The sequence below is a fragment of the Dipodomys merriami genome, unplaced genomic scaffold (genome assembly GCF_024711535.1).
Source record: "Dipodomys merriami isolate MVZ:Mamm:240054 unplaced genomic scaffold, mDipMer1.0.p SCAF_1, whole genome shotgun sequence".
In the NCBI taxonomy this organism is placed as follows: domain Eukaryota; kingdom Metazoa; phylum Chordata; class Mammalia; order Rodentia; family Heteromyidae; genus Dipodomys; species Dipodomys merriami.
This window is the reverse complement of record NW_027202270.1, coordinates 133,526,269-133,545,004: the sequence shown is the minus strand read 5'-3', so window position 1 is coordinate 133,545,004 and position 18,736 is coordinate 133,526,269. Positions and strand designations below refer to the sequence as shown.

Here is an 18,736-nt window from a genome sequence, read left to right as displayed (position 1 = left end):
CCTTTCCAAGTCCTTATGTAAAGGGCTGACACTCTTTTTGTTCTTGGATGACTCACACTCTATGATCCATGTGGTGAGGAGGGACCTTTCCCGTCGGCGCCTGCGCAGTGCGAGGCGGTTCCGCATGCGCGGTAGGATCGCGTGAGGTGCACGCTGAAGGAGCTCGGCGGCTGGTGTGGGTGTCTCCGGTCGGATTGCTCCGATTGAAGAGTGCGGCGTGGACCCTCGTGCGGGACTCTCTCAGCTATCTCAGGTAACTAGTCCGGCGGCTCGGTTTTCCTTAGGAGTCCCTTCCGTTTGTGTCTCTGACAGGAGTGTTGGAGACTAGGCCCTGGGCTCGCTCGCCCTCCCTTCCCGTTCCGGCGCGGGAAGTGGATGGACACAGCCGCCACCCACCGCCCGCCGGGCTGTCCCGGGCCTTGGGGTCGCTCGGTGTAGGACGAGCGGCCCATACAGCCCCAGTGGGCTTAGAAGGTGTCGCCTGAGTGAGGACGCCCGCACGCCCTTTTCTCTCCCCCAGAATCTCATCGTTTGCCGTGTGTGTGTGTGTGTGTCTGTGTGTGTGTGTGTGTGTCTGTGTGTGTGTGTGTGTGTCTGTGTGTGTCCGCACGCCCTTTTCTCTCCCCCAGAATCTCACCGTTTGCCGTGCGTGTGTGTGTGTGTGTGTGTGTGTGTGTGTGTGTGTGTGTGTCCGCAGAATCTCATCGTTTGCCGTGTGTGTGTGTTCGTGTTCGTGTTCCAGGCCTGAGAGGTTTCTGTCTTTCTTTCACCTCAGAAATTCTGCCGAAAAGTTCCTGTAGTTCTCAGTAGAAACCAAACCGAACTGTTGTCTAAACAACTAATCGGATGGGCCACCATATTGAAAAGAGCCTGGACCTAAGTGTAGTTTATACGCTAAATAATTAAAATCCAGGTTTATGTTACCGCTCTACTCGGGCATTTTTGTAGAATGAGTCGCAAACCTTTGAAGCTAAACCCTAGTGCTCGAGGGGTGGGTTTAGTACAAAGAGACGGGAACTGTTGTAACTAACGTAACTAAAATCCTAAGGTTAGGGAATCTGGGACGCGAGTTAAATTGATGCCCGTATACATCCTGAGGTCTCTCTAATTTTCCCCAAAGCTTAGGCTGCTTTAATTTTGATTGAAGAAGAAACATTGATCTTTGGTAAAAGGATGTAGAAATCCCAGGTTTCTTTCAACTATGGCGGGTGCTGTCCCTGAACTTTTTTTCTCAATGCTAGCACAAGTTTATAACAGCACAGTTTTCAACCTATTTTTACATATATTTCATTTGACATCCTCAGTAATCCTATAAAGGTACATGGCACAGACAAGAAAATAGAGTTCAGAGAAAATACCTTTCCCGCATAGCTACAGCCAGATAGTAGAGTAAGGACTGAAAATACAGAGCTATTCACAAAGTTTACATGACTTCTTGCCTGACTGGACAGTGAAAATGACACAAAGGACTGAGTAAATTCCTAGTAAGATTTCTGCTTTCCTGACTGAGGAAACTATGTTTGAGTGTTGGGGGCTTTTTTTAGTTGTGTGTTTTTTTCAAGTTACAAGCAGTTCATAAGAAAAGAACACATCAAAAATCCACCAACCAATAAGTGAGTTTCTTGTGGTATGGATTCTTTTGTAGGTACTTTCTTTCTACCTTACTGTGAATAACATAACCATTAGCGGTACTCCTTAGCTTAACCTATATGTTTCCCTTAATCTATGTATATCAGAGGCTTGTGCTTTCTAAAGAAATAGTATTCAGGAAATGGTGGGCCCCAACCTGGAACTTTCCTCTTTGAAGAGACTTCTCTAACTCTTTTTCTTTATTGGCACTTCTAAGTAAACTTACAATGTTAGGAAAAGAGAGGGTAATATTTATATCTCCCTTCAGGATTCTTTTACCCTATTCCTTGTATCCTTTAATCATCAAATTAAACTGTTCTATACATGTTCATGACATTTATTTTTAAAGCCTATTTAGAAAGAGTTTTTTGTTCTTAGTTATCAAGTATGACTAGTCAGTCTATATACAGATACTTTAAATAGTTCTTTCACTACCACCACATCACCCCTAAAAGGCCCTGTTTAAAAATTATATAACCAGCTCAGCTGTTTTCTTCCTGGGTAATTCTGGCCATTGAGTGTCTACGTCCCTTTGTTTACTAGATCTCTTTTTTGTTGAGCTACAAGATAATAATCTATTCTACATAAATTGCTTTTTAGTTAAACAGAATAGATGAGTACTAATAGTTTGTACTAATTCGTGGTTTATGCTGTCAACACTGAATACATAAATTAATGTTGTATTTTATTTGTGTCAGAAGTTCCGAATGGTAGCATTAATCAATGATACTGAGGAGAAAATTTATCCTTGCTTTAAGAGCATAGACTTTGGTTCCAAACCACGTATCAGTATATGAAAATGCAAGCTGCCCAACCTGTGCTTCAGTGTATCCATAAAAGGAGGAAAACTAAGTAGAGAGAGTTACCCCAAAGAGATAGACAGTGTCCAGATCGTATAGGACCAAATAATAGAAAAATGTATGTATGTCTGAAATACAAAAATAAAACCCCTTGGTGCAATTAAGATTCCAAAAAAGTGAATGACAGGAAAGTGAAACAGGCTTGGATGAGAGTGGGCATCAGTAGGATGGGGAGGGTTTAACAAAGAGAGTAAATGAGAATGAATATGATTGAAGTAGTTTATTTGTATGTATGAAAACAGAACAACAAAACCAGATGAAATTGCTTTATGAAAGGAGCCTGGGATGGAGAAAGTGATAGGTTGACCAGGGTACAGTGTATATATGTATGGAAACCCCCTATGGGACCATTGTTTACTTTTTTATTTTATATTTATTTATTGTCAGTTGTGGGGCTTGAACTCTGGGCCTGGGTGCTATCCCTGAGCTCTTCAGCTCTACCACTGAAGCCACAGCACCACTTCCAGTTTTCTGGTGTTAATTGGGAATGAGTCTCATGGACTTTCCTGCCCGGGCTGGCTTTGAAGTGTGATCCTCAGATCTCAGTCTCCTATGTAGCTAGGATTACAGGCGTGAGTCACCAGCGCCCAGCTATGTTTACTAAGAAAGGAAAATGTGTATCTATCCAATGGGTAGGGGGTATAAGTTATTGCCAGGTAATAATTATCAAACTGTACTACAGGAGAACTCCAGTATTCCATGTATTAGAGGTAATTGTTTAAGACCAAGTATTGATTACTACCTTCTGTCCCATTAACAAAAATAAGGTTATCAAATGAACTTTTGACTTTTTTTAGATCTTTGATTCCCATTATTGCCTGTCTTCTGTGCTCCAACAGTAGTAAATCAGTTAATGGAGAAAAATGAAAATCATTTGGCACCATTTGTTTTAAAGCTTCCATTTTGTGTACGTGCCAGTCCTGGGTCTTGAACTTGGGGTCTAGGCTCTGTCTCTGAGGTTTTTTTGCTCAAGGCTAGTGCTCTACCACTTTATCTACAGCTCCACTTTCAGCTTTTTGGTGATTAATTGGAGATGATTCTTACAAACTTTTCTGCTGACAGGCTTCAAACTGTGTTCCTCAGATCTCAGCCATCAGTGTAGCTACGATTACAGGCATGAGCCACTGACATCCTATGAGAGCTTCTATTTTAAAATATTAGTCAATTGATGGTATGATTTCCATCTGTGGGTCAAAAGGGGGTATGTATAGATGATAAGTAACAATTTAATCTTTAACACTTAAAGATTAAAAGAAACTTGAAGGCTATAGAAATGGGAAATTGTGCAGCTGTTCTCAAGTTTAGATATACCTAGCCAACAAAATAAAAATGGAGGAATTAGGAGTATAAGATGGTGGAATGCTTCCTTAGCATGTATGAGGCCCTGGGTTTAGTCCCTAGCCCTAGTGAGTGAATGAATGAATGAATGAATGAATGCTAGAACTCATGGTAACAGGATTGAACTACTTTATTTTAAAAAGGCAAGTTAAGCTATATGATTAATATTTTTTTGTTACCTTGATACATGATACAGTAATTTGGATTATATGAAGTGATAATAGGCTGAACGTAGCTCATTGGTAGAATACTTGCCTCAAATACCCTAGTTCCTGGGCCCAAGCCCTAGCACAACACACACACACACACACACGTACATGTGCGCGCACACACAACTATACATACACAAAGTATTGTGTGGTATATTGCAAAGATTTTTTTCCCATTAAAGTAATAGCATATACAATCTGAGCTGATTCGACAAAAAAAGACTTAATTTTCCCAATATGTAATATTATTATAATATTAGAATAGTAGTGATATACCCTACCCCTGGTATTTGTTATTACTTAAAATGGTTTGTGGGTTTCAACTTTGTTTTGAAACAGCATCTTGTTATTTGCCCCAGACTGGCCTTGAACTGGCTTCCTACCTCAGCCTGAGATTATAGGTATGCATCACCACGCCCTGCATAAAGTGGTAGTATTCAAATAGTCTTTTGCTCTTGAGGTATTCCTTTCATCCTTAGGCCTCACAGTTCTTCATAGATGGTTATTATTTTTTATGGCTCTTCTGGAACTGATGGCAGAGAATCATCTAAGCCTTATAAAAATTTGGAATAAAATAAAAAAGTTTGGTTTCTTAGTATCTAGCCACTTTCTGGAACTATTTAAGACGTTTAAAGAGATGAAAAAGAGACCAGTAACTCTTTTTTCCTTCCAGGGGCAAGTTATGTAAAATAGGCATTTTTTTTTTACCTTAACTGGACACTTGATTCTTTTGTTTAATTTCCAGAATGCCTGGTCTAAGTTGTAGATTTTATCAACACAAATTTCCTGAGGTGGAAGATGTAGTGATGGTGAATGTCAGGTCCATTGCTGAAATGGGGGCTTACGTCAGCTTGCTGGAATACAACAACATTGAAGGCATGATTCTTCTTAGTGAATTATCCAGAAGACGTATCCGTTCTATAAATAAGCTCATCCGAATTGGTAGGAATGAATGTGTAGTTGTTATTAGAGTGGACAAAGAAAAAGGTAAGTGAGAAAAAATACCTTAAAATGTGTAAATTTTTAATGTAACTATAAAAATACATTATAGGCTGATATGTAGCTCACACCTATAATCCTAGCTACTCAGTAGGCTGAGATCTGAGGCTTTCTATGCTAGCCCAGGCAGAAAAGCCCCCATGAGACTCTTATCTTCAATTAGACACCAGAAAACCAGAAATGGTACTGTGGCTCAAAGTGGTAGAGCCCTAGCCTTGAGCAAAAAGCTCAAGGACAGTACCCAGACCCAGAGTTCAAGCCCCATGACCCACCTCCACCCACCCACCCCCAAAAAAGTACTGATTTAAAAGCATTTGTTTTTAGGAAAGTCCGTGAGACTCTTATCTCCAATAAAGCACTAGAAAACCAGAAGTGGCGCTGTGGCTCAAACGGTAGAGCGCGATTAAACTTCTGTACTTTTTGTTAAGAAAAGGATGCTTGTTAGCCATCTACTAAAACTTTTTAAATTACACATAGACGAATTTTTATAAAATGAGTATATCGCAGGGTTACTTTGTGTGTGGGTGCTGCCTGCCTGCCTGCCCATCCTGGGGCTTGAACTCAAAGCCTGGGTGCTGTTCCTGAACTTTTTTGCTCAAGGCTACTGCTCTACCATTTGAACCATAGCCCATATATTTTGCTGCCCAATGTAGCTTCAAATCCTGAATAGCTAGAATTACAGTTATGAGCCACCTGTGTCCTATATGGACTACTTTTGGGGGATCAGATAACTTAATTTTTTTTTTTTTTTTTTGGTCTCTAGAGTTTCTAAGGATGTTAGTAAATGACTCAGTAATCACAGACAGAAAGTACAGATAGTAAATCAGAGTACTAGTTTATTCATCCACATTGGCAGATATATTAGATGACTTTTCTTGAATTAAACTGAATTAACTGATTGGAAGTAGAGCTGTGGCTCAAAGTGGTAGAACACTAGCCTTGAGCAAAAGAGCTCAAGGACAGTACCCAGGCCTTGAGTGTAACCCAAGACCAACAAAAATAAATAAATAAATAATAAAAGTTAGATTATAGTGCTGTTGCATTAATATTCACTTTTTATTTAGTAAGTGCCTTTGTCTTAGATCTCATATATATATCATTACTATGAACAGGGTTTCCCCTCCCCTTTTTTTTTGGTCCTGGGGCCTGAACTCTGGGCCTGGCGGCTGTTCCTCAACTCTTCAGCTCAAGGCTAGTGCTCTACCACGTGAGCCACTGCACCTCTTCCAGCTTTTTCTGTTTATGTGGTGCTGAGGAATTGAGCCCAGGGCCTCATGCGTGCAAGGTAAGCACTCTACCACTGAGCCACCTTCCCAGCCCACGATGTTTTTTTATAAATACAATTTACAGTACTGTTGTACAAAATGTACAAGTAGGTTTTAGTTTAGGCAGTCTCACTGTAATTTATAAGGTATTAAGTTTCAGTAACTAATTATTGTCACGCTTGAACAACTATATTATCAGTGACCTTTATTGGACTTGTCTTTCTGGATCTCCTCAGCCATCCAGTGTACTGATAGTTTCTTCTACGTTATATTTTATAAATACTGACACTTCATAATTTTTTATTATAACTTTGTATTTCATATAAAATTAACATGTTTTAATTTGACTAGTCACCCACCCAAAATGATTTAATTACTTGGAAGACTTGACACTTGTTTTATCTTACATGAGTCTTACGTCTTACCTTGACACTTGTTTTAACTTACATGAGTCTTACGTCTTACATCACTTACTATTTAAGTGACCTTAAATAGTGTCTTACCTGGTTTTTATTATTCTCTTACATAAAACCTATACAGTCAGATTTATCTTCAGCTACAGTCAAAATTAGATGGAAAGTTAATACTTTGATAAATATAAAAGATGCATGTAAAACTTAAGAAACTGTTAAAATTGAAACTAGCTAAATACATGGGTTTTGGGGAGTGCTTTCTTTGGTCGGTTGTAAGAGTTGAACTTTAAACTCAGGGCCCAGATCCTGTCCCTTCTGAGCCCCTCTGTGTTCAAAGCTAGTGCTCTACCAGTTGAGCCAGAGCACCACTTCTGGTTTTTGAGTGGCTAATTGGAGATAAGAGTCTCACTGCGACTTTACTGCCCAGGCTGGCTTTGAATTGAGATCCTCAGATCTCAGTCTCCTGAATAACTAAGATTAACAGGCCTGAGCCACTAGCACTTGGCAATTCATGCACACATGAGCACACACACACACACACGTACACACACGTACACACATGTGTGCACGCGACAGGGGCTCTTTTTCATTGTAAAGATGCTGTACAGAGGCATTACAGTTACATCAATAAGGTAATGAATAGTTATCCCCTCTGTTCTTCTACTATCCCTTCCCTTCCCCACCTCCCTTACCTCCCCCCCAAGATTTCCTACATAGTGTCTTGTGAGTATCATGGTTGCAATGGGTCAGCCTGTGTCTGTTTTTTAATACAGAATGAACTCTGAATGTTCTGTTATGGACTGTTCCAAGGTAAAATAAGATAAATGAAAATACAAAAGAGCTGTAGAAAGGATGTTTTCTGAATAAAAAAGAGATTAGATCCAATTGGACAGACCTTAAACACAGCAGCTATAAAACCTGAACATGAATAAAAAATTTTTTTTAATTCTGCAAAAGTCTCTGTCAGTCCCTGAACAACTGATAACACAGTGTGGCCTCCAAGAAGTCCATAAAGATGAAAAATTTAGGATTGCATTTTTTTTTTTTTTTGAACTCTGGACCTGGGCTCTATCCCCGAACTCTTCAGCTCAAGGCGAGCGCTCTACCACTTGAGCCATAGTGCCATTTCCAGTTTTTCTGGTGGTTTATTGGAGAGAAGAGTCTGATTGACTTTCCTGCCTTGGCTGGCTTTGAACTGTGATCCTCAGATCTCAGCCTCTTGGGTAGCTGGGATTACAGGCGTGAGTCACCAGCACCCAATTAGGATTGCAATTATTTTTTCCCACCTTAGGAATCAAAAGTACTGAGTTGAGACTGCTGTCTCATTTTTTTAAAAAATATTCTTGTCTGGCCCTGTGCATAGATAAGAGGAGGGTTGTGATTAAAAGCCAACCCCAGGCTGAAAATATCCTAAAGCAATAAGAACCTCAAGTTGGTTTGGTAGAACAATTACCTAGCAAGCCTAAGGCCCTGAGTTCAAACCCCAGTATCACCAAGAAAAAAAAAGTAATAATCTCCAGAGAAATATGTAGAAATCTAGAGCCTCTGCCAAGTATCACTCAATGTTTAAGTATGGACAGCTACTAGGAAGGAAGAGATTAGGGAAATAGAGGGCCAGTCTGGGCATCATGTTCACAAGACCTAACCTCAAAAGCTGGATATGGTGGAATGTGCCTGTCATCCCAGCTATAGATGAAGTGGAAATAGGAGGAATTTGGTCCAGACTGACCAGGGCAAAAAGTGAGACGGTAATTGGAAAAAAAAAAAAAAAAAGGATTGGGCGTTTATGGCTCAAGTAGTACAGTGTTTGACAAGCAAGGACAGAGGGTGGTAGCTCAGTGTTTGTAGCTCAGAATCGATTCTTGCCTAATATTCAGAGTCCTGGATTCTGATCTTAGCACCTCAAAGTAAGAAGAAAAGATATTTAAATCCAGCAGTGTATGAAAAGGCTAGTAAAGCATGAACAAGTAGAGTATGTGAAATGCCAGTTTGGTTGGAGAATCAAAGTTCTATATATGTACTCACTTGCAATGAATTGATTATTAACAAAAATGTAAAAGCAACTGAGTAGAAAAAGAGGTGGTCGTGAGGCTTGAACTCAGTGGCCTGGGAGCTATACCTGAGCATTTTCAAACTCGAAGGCTAGCACTCTGCTACTTTAAGCCACAGGACTACTTCCAGCTTATTGGAAGTAAATTAGAGATAAGAGACACATGGACTTTCCTGCCAAGGCTGGCTTTGAACCATTAGGCTTTGAACCATTATCCTCATTCATCTTAGCCTCCTAGTAGCTAGGATTACAGGCATGAGCCACTGGCTTCATTGTATATTTCCTATGGAAATACTTTGTTTATGTAATGTTAGTGATGAATACAAACAAGCTTGCCAAATACTTTATTTGGTTATGAAATTAACCTCAGTAATAGGCTAGACCTGAACATTGATTTTTCTTTTATCCAAAAATTTTCTTATATAGGATATATTGATTTGTCGAAAAGAAGAGTCTCTCCAGAAGAAGCAATCAAATGTGAAGACAAATTCACAAAATCTAAAACTGTAAGTTGACTTTTAAGATTACAAAACCTCTATTTTTTTTATATGTTCACTTTCCAATTGTGTGTTAAATGGAACTCTGTTTGGAAGACTGAATCTCAAAATGTAAAGAGCTACATATTCTGTCTCAGTATCACTACCTTAAAGCATTACTCATGATCTAATATTCTCAAATGAGTATAAGAAGGTAATGTTTTAAGCCGGGTGCTGGTGGCTCACACCCATAATCCTAGCTACTCAGAAGGCTGAGATCTGAGGATCACAGTTCAAAGCCAGCACGGGCAGGAAAGGCTGAAGTGGCGCTGTGGCTCAAGTGGTAGAGCTCTGGCCTTGCACTGAAGAGCACAGGGACAATGCCCAAGCCTGGAGTTCAAGCTCCATAACCTACAAAAAAAAAAAAGGGGGGTAATGTTTTAAAACCATCTTATGTTGAATTAGCTGATTTCAGCTGACTTCTTTAGCTTTTTAATCTGATTGGTTGATTGTGCTGCTGGGGATCAAACCCAACAGCTCATGCATGCTACCTACCACTGAACTACATATTCAGCCTTTTTTAATTTTTTCAAATAGGGTCTCGATATTGTTGCTCAGCCTGGCCTTGAACTTCAATAGGCTCAGCTGATCCTCCTGCCTCAGCCTCCTCTCACCCCCCTAAGTATTTAGGATTACAGACCTGTGTCAGCTTATTTTTACTGGGATATCATAACACATAGTTTTTGTCTTCCAACTTTTTCAAAAAAAAGAGTTTGTAAAATGTTGAATCCAGGGGCTGGGAAGGTGGTTCAGTGGTAGAGCGCTTGCCTTGCATGCATGGGGCCCTGGGTTCGGTTCCTCAGCACCACATAAGCAAAAAAAAAATTTTTGAATCCAAAGGTCTCTTTATGTTGGTGGTGGTGGTTGGTTGCCTGGTTCTGTCTTTAGTACTTGACCATTTATATGGGTGCTTATATATACTTAATCCTATGCACAAGTTTCCTACATTAGGAAGAGATACTAGTATCTTCCTTTCACAAATGGGGGGACAAAAGAAAATGTTTGAATTATCAAGATTTGAGCCTGATCTCAGGATCCTAAATTATATATTTTTTTCTATTTGTTGTACAAGCTTGAGTTAATTATTGGGAGGAAACAGACATTTCTCTGGATCTCTTGTTTTGGAATTGAACTCTTGGCTCTGTTCTAGGTTTATAGCATTCTTCGCCATGTTGCTGAGGTGTTAGAATACACCAAGGATGAGCAGCTGGAAAGCCTGTTTCAGAGGACTGCCTGGGTCTTTGATGACAAATACAAGAGGCCTGGATATGGTGCCTATGATGCATTTAAGCATGCAGTCTCGTAAGAATATCTCTTCATTTCCATGTTGATATCTCAGCAGTTGGGTCTAGCTCAGAGATTGATAGTCTTTCAGTCACACAACATCCATGTATTAAATGCTTACCAAACAGAAATATTTCAGTAAGAAAGACTCATAATGTAGGCTTGTCCTATGTGTTGTCTATGTAGATTAATTTACATAGACTACAATATATATTACATAATACTATAATTATATAGACTATAATTAGTAGTTGTATAACTCGTAGTTTTATCTCATACTCCCTTATACATTTTCATTTCCTAGTTTTGCTACTGTCCTAGATGACTTAAGGACCAGTGTTTGTGTGTTACCCAAAACTAACCTTGTTTCCTTTGCCTCGATTTCTTTGACCTTCAAACCATGCCACTTTAGCTAGTCTTTCATGTGGCCTCCCTTCAGTCCTTTTTGTTTCCAGGATTTGCTTACCTCTAAAACTTGTAATTCATACACTGTTTTTGTTTTGAGTTTTTTGGTCTTGTTTTGTTTTTTCCATAATCTATCCTCCTAGCTTCTTTGTATTAGTCCTACTGTATTTCTTCTTAAATTCTTGTGTATTAGGTTCTGATTCTAAACCTATCTTTCCTGTTGTCTTTTCACCCTCTCTTGGCTTTCTTATCCAATACAGACCTATCATGAGCCATCATTTCAAAACTTTCTTGCCAATATCATGAATTTTTCCGTTTTTCCTTCTGTTACATCCAGCCTTGGATCAGTGTTCCTGCCTTCTCTGCACTTATAGACTACTGGCTGCCACTAGGAAAAAAAATGAGTCCTACAGGTTGGTGCCAGTGCCTGTTCAGTCTTCCAACCTCAACTGGGCCTTCACTACTACCCTACATTCTCTCTGATTCTGGTCAGTTCTTCTATTTTTATAGTGTCTATTTCAGAACTTCTTAGTGCTCTTCCTCAGAACCATTCTACCATCTTCTATAGTCTTAGCTGTTGTACTCACTGCATATTTAATTTTACAAAAATAAATAAAAGTCATTACACGAGTCATTACTCGTTACTTCCATCCATCTGTCAGTTACTCCCTTTCTTGGACAGCCTTTCCCTTTATTGGATTTGCTTCATCACCATAAATACTACATTCTCTGGTTTACTCCATTTATACTAAAAAGCTCCTTTTCAACCTCTTGACTTTTCTCATGTAGCAAGACTTGTGTCCTCTGCTTTTAGCTCCAATTCTCAGTGCTTTTTATCTCTGCTTCTTCCCATCCCACTCTTTACTGAATGTTCATGCTTCATGAGCAGCCTCACCACTAGACTGAGGTTACTTTCTAACCCTTGGGCCGCCAAGAACTACTGGACCCCTCTAACCCTCAGGGGCAAACAGCCCCTCAGTTATAAGAGCCCCTTCATAACAATACCCCTTCCATTTGACCTCGTATGACCTTGTGCATGCATGTGTTATTATGAAAGGTAGGAATAACAATAACTAACATAATCCTAACAACTTGTAGGCTAAGTTATTATCTTTTTTTATTTTTTTATTTTTATTTTTTTACAGTTAAAGGAAATTGAAGCAGAGATTAAGTAATTTGTTCTAGGTCACACAGGTAGAAAACCAATGTTCAAACCTAGGTTTTCTGGCTCTAGAGTTGATGTTATTAACCACTAAGCACTGTTTTATCCTTCTATATCCCTTGGTACTTTTTTCATTCCTTGTCTTTTTTTGTAATGCTGGAGGTGGAGCTTGCCAGTCAGTTATTCTGTCCCTGAGTTACACTGCTAATCCAGTCAATATGCTTCCTAACTTAACTCATGTTCATGCTTAGCCCCAGTTTACTTTTCTGTTAGCTTGTCTCTAGGACCCTTCCATTGTCACTAAGTCTTAGTATGTTTTATTCGCTGTCCCTTAACACGTCATCATTCATGTAATAGCTGTCCAAATTTCATGCTGTTTCTTTGCCACTTTTTTTTTTTAAACCTTCCTGGGGCTTGAACTATGGACTCCATTGGACACTGTCCCTGAGCTCTTTTTGCTCAAGGCTAGCAAACTACCACTTGAGCCACATTACCACTTCTGGCTTTCTCTATAATTGAATATAAGTCTTACGGACTTTCCTGCCTGGGCTGGCTTTTGAACCACAATCCTCAGATCTCAGCCTCCTGAGTAGGATTACAGGCATGAGCTGGATGCCTTTGCCACGTTTTTAATTCAACAAATCAGAAGTTATTAGTTTGTATCACTGTCATTTATGTTTTAATGGTTTTATTATATACATGCTTAGCATCTCTAACCCAATGCAAGATGAATCTGAAAGGTTTTGAGGACTAACAATATTTAACCACAGTGGAAAATTTTATCACTGACCTCCTGTAACAGGTTTTTAGTAAACTAAAAACACTTACAAATAAATTACTTTTACTGTATGAGAAGAAGATGTATATGAAACATAGTTTTTGTATTTAGACTTAGATCCCGCCATGGTACCTTGTTCTGTATATGTAAATATTCCAAAATCTGAAAAAGTCCAAAGTTCTTGTCTAAAGCACTTCCTACAACCTGTGAATCCATACACCCATGTATGGAATAATTGGTGCACTTAACATTTTAGTCCATTGTTGTAACTTTCTGTAGCTTGCATTTTGCCCTAGAAGGCTGTCTAAGTAGGATTTTTTAAAATTCATAGATAAGCACCCATTTCATCTATACTAATTTCTAGAAAGCATTTCGTTTTGAGAATATGCTTTATTCTCCCTGTAACTAGAGCAGAAAGGGTTAGGGGCATGACTTAAGCGGTAGAGCACTTGCTTAGCAAATGTAAGGCACTTGAGTTCAAACCTGGTACCATCCAATTTTCAAACCATGCTGTGATTAATATCATTATATATCTCCATTTGTTTTGGAAGTTTCTAAGATGTATACCTAAGAATGGAATTATTGGATTCATACTATGTATAAATACATATAATGTAAACATTTCTTTATGTGTCTAAATACACAGAGTTTCAACTTGACTACATATTTGCTAGACAAGAGCTCTATTACTGAGCCATGCCTCCGGTTATTTTTACGCTAGTTATTTTATTGCTTCCTACCAGATCCATGCCTATTTTTCACTTCCCACCATGGCTGGGATGACAGGAGTGTACAACCATTCCCAGCTGTTTTTATGGAGATAGTCTGGTAGACTTTCCTGTCTGAGCTGGATTATCTCAATCCTACCAATGTTAGCCTCTCACATGGGTAGGATGACAGATGCTCATCTTGCACCTAGGTATTGATTGATACTCAGTTCTACCTTGCTTGTTATGGTGCTACCATTCCATTAGTCATTCTTTCCTCTCCCCATACTTTTCATTTGTTCAGTTTACAAGTTATTGACCAAGATCCTCCCTGGTGCTTTCTGAATGAAGTCCTTTAATACCACTAAATGTCAAAAGTACCTCTTTTCTCCTAATGCTCATGGAGGTACTTTTGTTTCTATGCATTTTTTACTGTGTTTTTGTAACTTTAAAGAGACTGCTAGTTATATACAAATGCTTAATTATAGAAGAATTTTAGATGTATTAGGAAATATTAAATTGCTTATTTTATTCAAATGGCTAGATTTTTCCTTTTGATAATCAATTGAGTTTTTTATTTGTTGTATACTGCTGAGCGTTTTTTCTTTTGCATTATCTTACTACTTAAAACAGGTACTGTAAGATACACTTTTTTTCATTTTATACATTTGGATACTGGAGCCTAACATATTTAAAATTTTGTACAAAGCTAAGATTTGGGTTCTAATTCTGAAACCAGAGCCTAGTACTTTCTTGTTCTTTGCATTCTCTAGAATGTGTGTTTAGTTTCCCAATTACTTCTTTAACCTTAGCTTTTTGTTTGTTTGTTTTAATCAGAGATCCGTCCATTTTGGATAGCTTAGATTTGAATGAAGATGAACGTGAAGTACTCATTAACAATATTAATAGGCGTTTGACCCCACAGGCTGTCAAAATTCGAGCAGGTAAGTTCTAAAATGACTTTGAAAATATTTGTATACATCCAAAAAAAAAAAAAGGTCAAGGAATGAGACTTCCCAAAACAGTGCTGTGTCGACAATACTTTTTTTTTTTCTTTCTTTTTTAGTCAGTCTCTGTTGCCCAGGTTGGTCTCCTAAGTGCTATGTTTATAGATGTGCACCACCAAACACAGCCATAATCTAATACTTCTAATTGTGAAAATGAGTAGCAGTAGAGTGAAAAAAACTTTTATAAATATTTGAGTACTAGTATATCTGCCACCTCTGATTCCTTTAAAACTTTGATTCCCCCCCCCCCCCCCCAATTGTAGGCCTTGAACTCAGGGCCTAGGCACTGTCCCTGAGCCTCTGTGCTCAATCCTAGCACTCTACCACTTGAGCCATCATACCACTTACGGTTTATGAGTGGTTACTTGGAGATAAGAGTCTCACAGGGACTTTACTGCCCAGGCTGGCTTTGAACTAGGATCCTAGGATCTCAGCCTCCTGAGTAGCTAGGATTATAGGCATGAGCCACCAGCACCTGACTTGTGTCATCTTTTTTTTTTTTTTTTTTTTTGGTTGGTCATGGAGCCTGAACTCTGGGCCTGGGCGCTGTCCCTCAGCTCTTCAGCTCAGGGCTAGTGCTCTACCACTTGAGCCACTGCATCACTTCCGGCTTTTTCTGCTTATATGGTGCTAAGGAATTGAACCCAGGGCCTCACGCATGCAAGGCAAACCCTCTACCACTGAGCCACCTTCCCAGCCACTTGTGTCATCTTTTTAATGTTTATACTTTTAGATATTGAAGTGGCTTGCTATGGTTATGAAGGCATCGATGCTGTAAAAGAAGCCCTGAGAGCAGGCTTGAATTGTTCTACGGAAACTATGCCCATTAAGGTAAGTCATCAGTTTTGTCTATCCCCATTGAAATAACTAAACAAATCAGAACCTCTTTTTTTTTTTTCTTTTTTTTCTTTTTTTTTCTTTTTTTTCTTTTTTTTTCTTTTTGTGCTAGGGATTGAATCCAGGGCTACTGAGCTGTGCTCCCAATTTTTCTTGTCTTGTCCTTTTTCTTTAACTGTGTTGGGTTGAAGGTATGGTTCAGTGGTAGAATGCTTACCTGGTATATTGATGGTCCAGTATGGATCCCCAGCACTGTTTACAAGATTATTTCATAACAAAAGTAGTTTTTGCTATTAAAATTGAGGTGTTAAGTGTCCTCTTGGTTCTTCTGGAGCATGTTTGCAACTATATGGTGGCTTTGTTGTTGTTGCTCCTGTTGTGGTTTCAGTAGATGGGGATTCCTTTTCTGAGTGGGGCCAGTTGTGCCCAAAAATGCTACAGTGCCTTGAACTGGGTAACATTCTCCCACCAATACACACAACTTTATGAGGTTAAAAATCTCCATCCTTCATTAGCAGAAAAATTAAACTGAATGACTATTACACAGAATCTCCTAGTAGGAATTCTTCCATGAGTTTATGCTCATGATGACTAGGTTAGTCACCAAATATTATAATTCTTCATGTTCTGTATAGCAGTAGACTGTATTGTATAGGATTGGATTGTTAGACTCTTATTTTACTGTATTTACAAACTTCCAAATTGCTGACCTATAGAATTGGAAAATGAGTTTTGGGGGGTGATTTGTTAATGCAACAGATTAATAACATCCTACTAGTTCTGTAGGTATAGTTATAATTGAATTTTTGTCTGTCTCCTTTAGATTAATCTAATAGCTCCTCCAAGGTATGTAATGACTACAACAACTCTGGAGAGAACAGAAGGCCTTTCTGTCCTCAATCAAGCTATGGCTGTTATCAAAGAAAAGATTGAGGAGAAGCGGGGAGTGTTCAATGTTCAAATGGAGGTAAGCTCTTCAGTGCCTTTGTGCTTAAAATACTTGTCACATTACATATCATATTAGAAATCAACTAAATATAATCATTGGTTCCAAGGACTACTAAAAGGAAGAAATCTAGCAGCATTAGAATACCACTGCAGAATGGGTACTCCGGCCTACAGACTTTGATAGCATTAAGGTCCTATCCATCTGTCCTTTACACACCCAAGAAAATTAGAAATAAATTTTTCAGACATGGTGGTACATACCTGTAGACTCAGCACTTGAGAAACTGAGGTACAACTATTACAGACTTGAGTGAGGACAGCCGTGGCTATATAATGAGAGCCGCCCTGTCTCAAAAAAAACTAGCTGGACACCAATGACATGCACCCGTTTTTTGTTTTGTTTTGGTCAATCGTGGGACCTGAACTCTTGGCCTGGGTACTGTCCCTCAGCTCTTCAACTCAAGACTAGCACTCTATCACTAAAGCCACAACGCCACTCTGGCTTTTTGTGCTTATGTGGTACTGAGGAATTGAACCCAGGGCCTCGTGCGTGCAAGGCAAGCACTACCACTGAGCCACCTTCCCAGCCCCAGCTGTAATCTTAGCTACTCCGGTGACTGAGACCTAGAGGCTCTTGCTTCAAGGCAGTTGAGATAAAAATTAACTCCATGAGACTCCTTCCTCCAGTTAACCAACGAAAGTGCTGGACTGATGGCATGGCTCAAGTGGTAAAACACAAGAATGCTGGCAATAGCTTGTGCCAGATGATTGTATAAACTTGAACACAATAACAATGTTTTTTTAAAATATTGTATGATAGACTTTTCCTTAGATTAATGTTCCAATCAAGGAAATTCTTTGGTGCCTGTTTGTTTCAGTTTTAATATTCCATTTAAAACAGAATTTTATGCTTTTAGTTAACTCTTGCCTTTTAAGAGAGCTCCTGCTCTACATCTAAAAAACTAAGGAAAACCAACCAAGAGTTGAGGCCCTGGGTTCAAGCCCCACTACCAGTAAGAAAAAAACATAAGTTGTTATGGTTCCCTCATCTCAAGAATAATAATATATGGGCCAGGTGCTGGTGACTCACACCTGTAATCATAGCTGCACAGGAGACTGAGATCTGAGGATTGTGGTTCGAAGCCAGCAGGGCAGGAAGATCTGTGAGACTCTTTGTCTCCATTTAACTACCAGAAAATTGGAAGTGGTGCTGTAACTCAAAGTAGTAGAGTGCTAGCCTGGAGCAAAAAGAGTTCAGGGACAGTACCCAGGCCCCGAGTTCAAGCCCCACAACCAACACACCAGAAAAAATAATAATACATGTATAAATACTTGTATAGCCTGAAGCAAAAAGAGTTCAGGGACAGTACCCAGGCCCCGAATTCAAGCCCCACAACCAACACACCAGAAAAAATAATAATACATGTATAAATACTTATATAGTAAGTTCTTCCATGAAGAAAAATATTTTGAGCCCAAAGATGCTTTTCAGACATTTGTGGTCTTAAAAATTATAACTACTATTTCTAATATTTTTAGCTTCTAAAGATGACAAAAATATTGTTCCATTTTAATATATACTGTGTGGTTCTCATAAATTCTACTTTTATTAGTGGTAAATCAGCAGTTGAATTAGGAATGACAGAGTATTTAAGAATTTAAGTTAAAATATTAACCTGGTTAACAACTTCATTCTGAAATTATACCTGTTTCCACAGCCCAAAGTGGTCACAGATACAGATGAGACTGAACTTGCAAGGCAGCTGGAACGACTGGAGAGAGAAAATGCAGAAGTGGATGGAGATGATGATGCAGAAGAAATGGAAGCCAAAGCTGAAGATTAACTTTGTGGGAAGCAAAGTCCAATTTAAGGAACACGAAGCAGCCCCTCCTAGCTGCAAACTCTAGACTTGAAAGTTTTCCAGTATTGAAAACTTCAAAGCTGAATATTTCTTTTTTCCAAGTATTTAAATGTTCCAACAGACCAGAACATCAAATGCCCTCCTAAATGTCAGCTGTTTTCATACAGTAGCTCCATCACACTAAGTATGTTTTAAGCACATGGCTTAATTTGATTAGAGACAAATAGTTAAGCTAAAAACAGTCCTGAAATTAGGCTTGTGATTTCTATCAATTTTATATGTCTCAAAATTGGCACTCTTTGTAGTTCAGTGCCTCCATGAGATTTACCAGGGCACCCAAAACAGCAATCCCAAACTTTCTATATAGAATGTATTCCAGCAAACGTCAAATAAATTTCTGGAATATTTAACTATAGGCTTCTTCCTTTGTGTCACCACTTAAAAGCT

General features: G+C 39.0%; 1 protein-coding gene across 1 annotated transcript; it reads left to right on the top strand.

Moving 5' to 3' along the window:
* Nucleotides 1–92: 92 nt before the first annotated feature.
* On the top strand, nucleotides 93–18,699 carry Eif2s1 (eukaryotic translation initiation factor 2 subunit alpha). The gene is made up of 8 exons (XM_070031657.1): nucleotides 93–253; nucleotides 4,782–5,023; nucleotides 9,190–9,269; nucleotides 10,450–10,601; nucleotides 14,473–14,579; nucleotides 15,376–15,473; nucleotides 16,303–16,446; nucleotides 18,146–18,699. The coding sequence occupies exons 2-8, from the start codon at nucleotides 4,783–4,785 to the stop codon at nucleotides 18,269–18,271; spliced, it is 948 nt and encodes a 315-aa protein (XP_069887758.1). The 5' UTR covers nucleotides 93–253; nucleotide 4,782; the 3' UTR covers nucleotides 18,272–18,699.
* The last annotated feature ends 37 nt before the right edge of the window (nucleotides 18,700–18,736 follow it).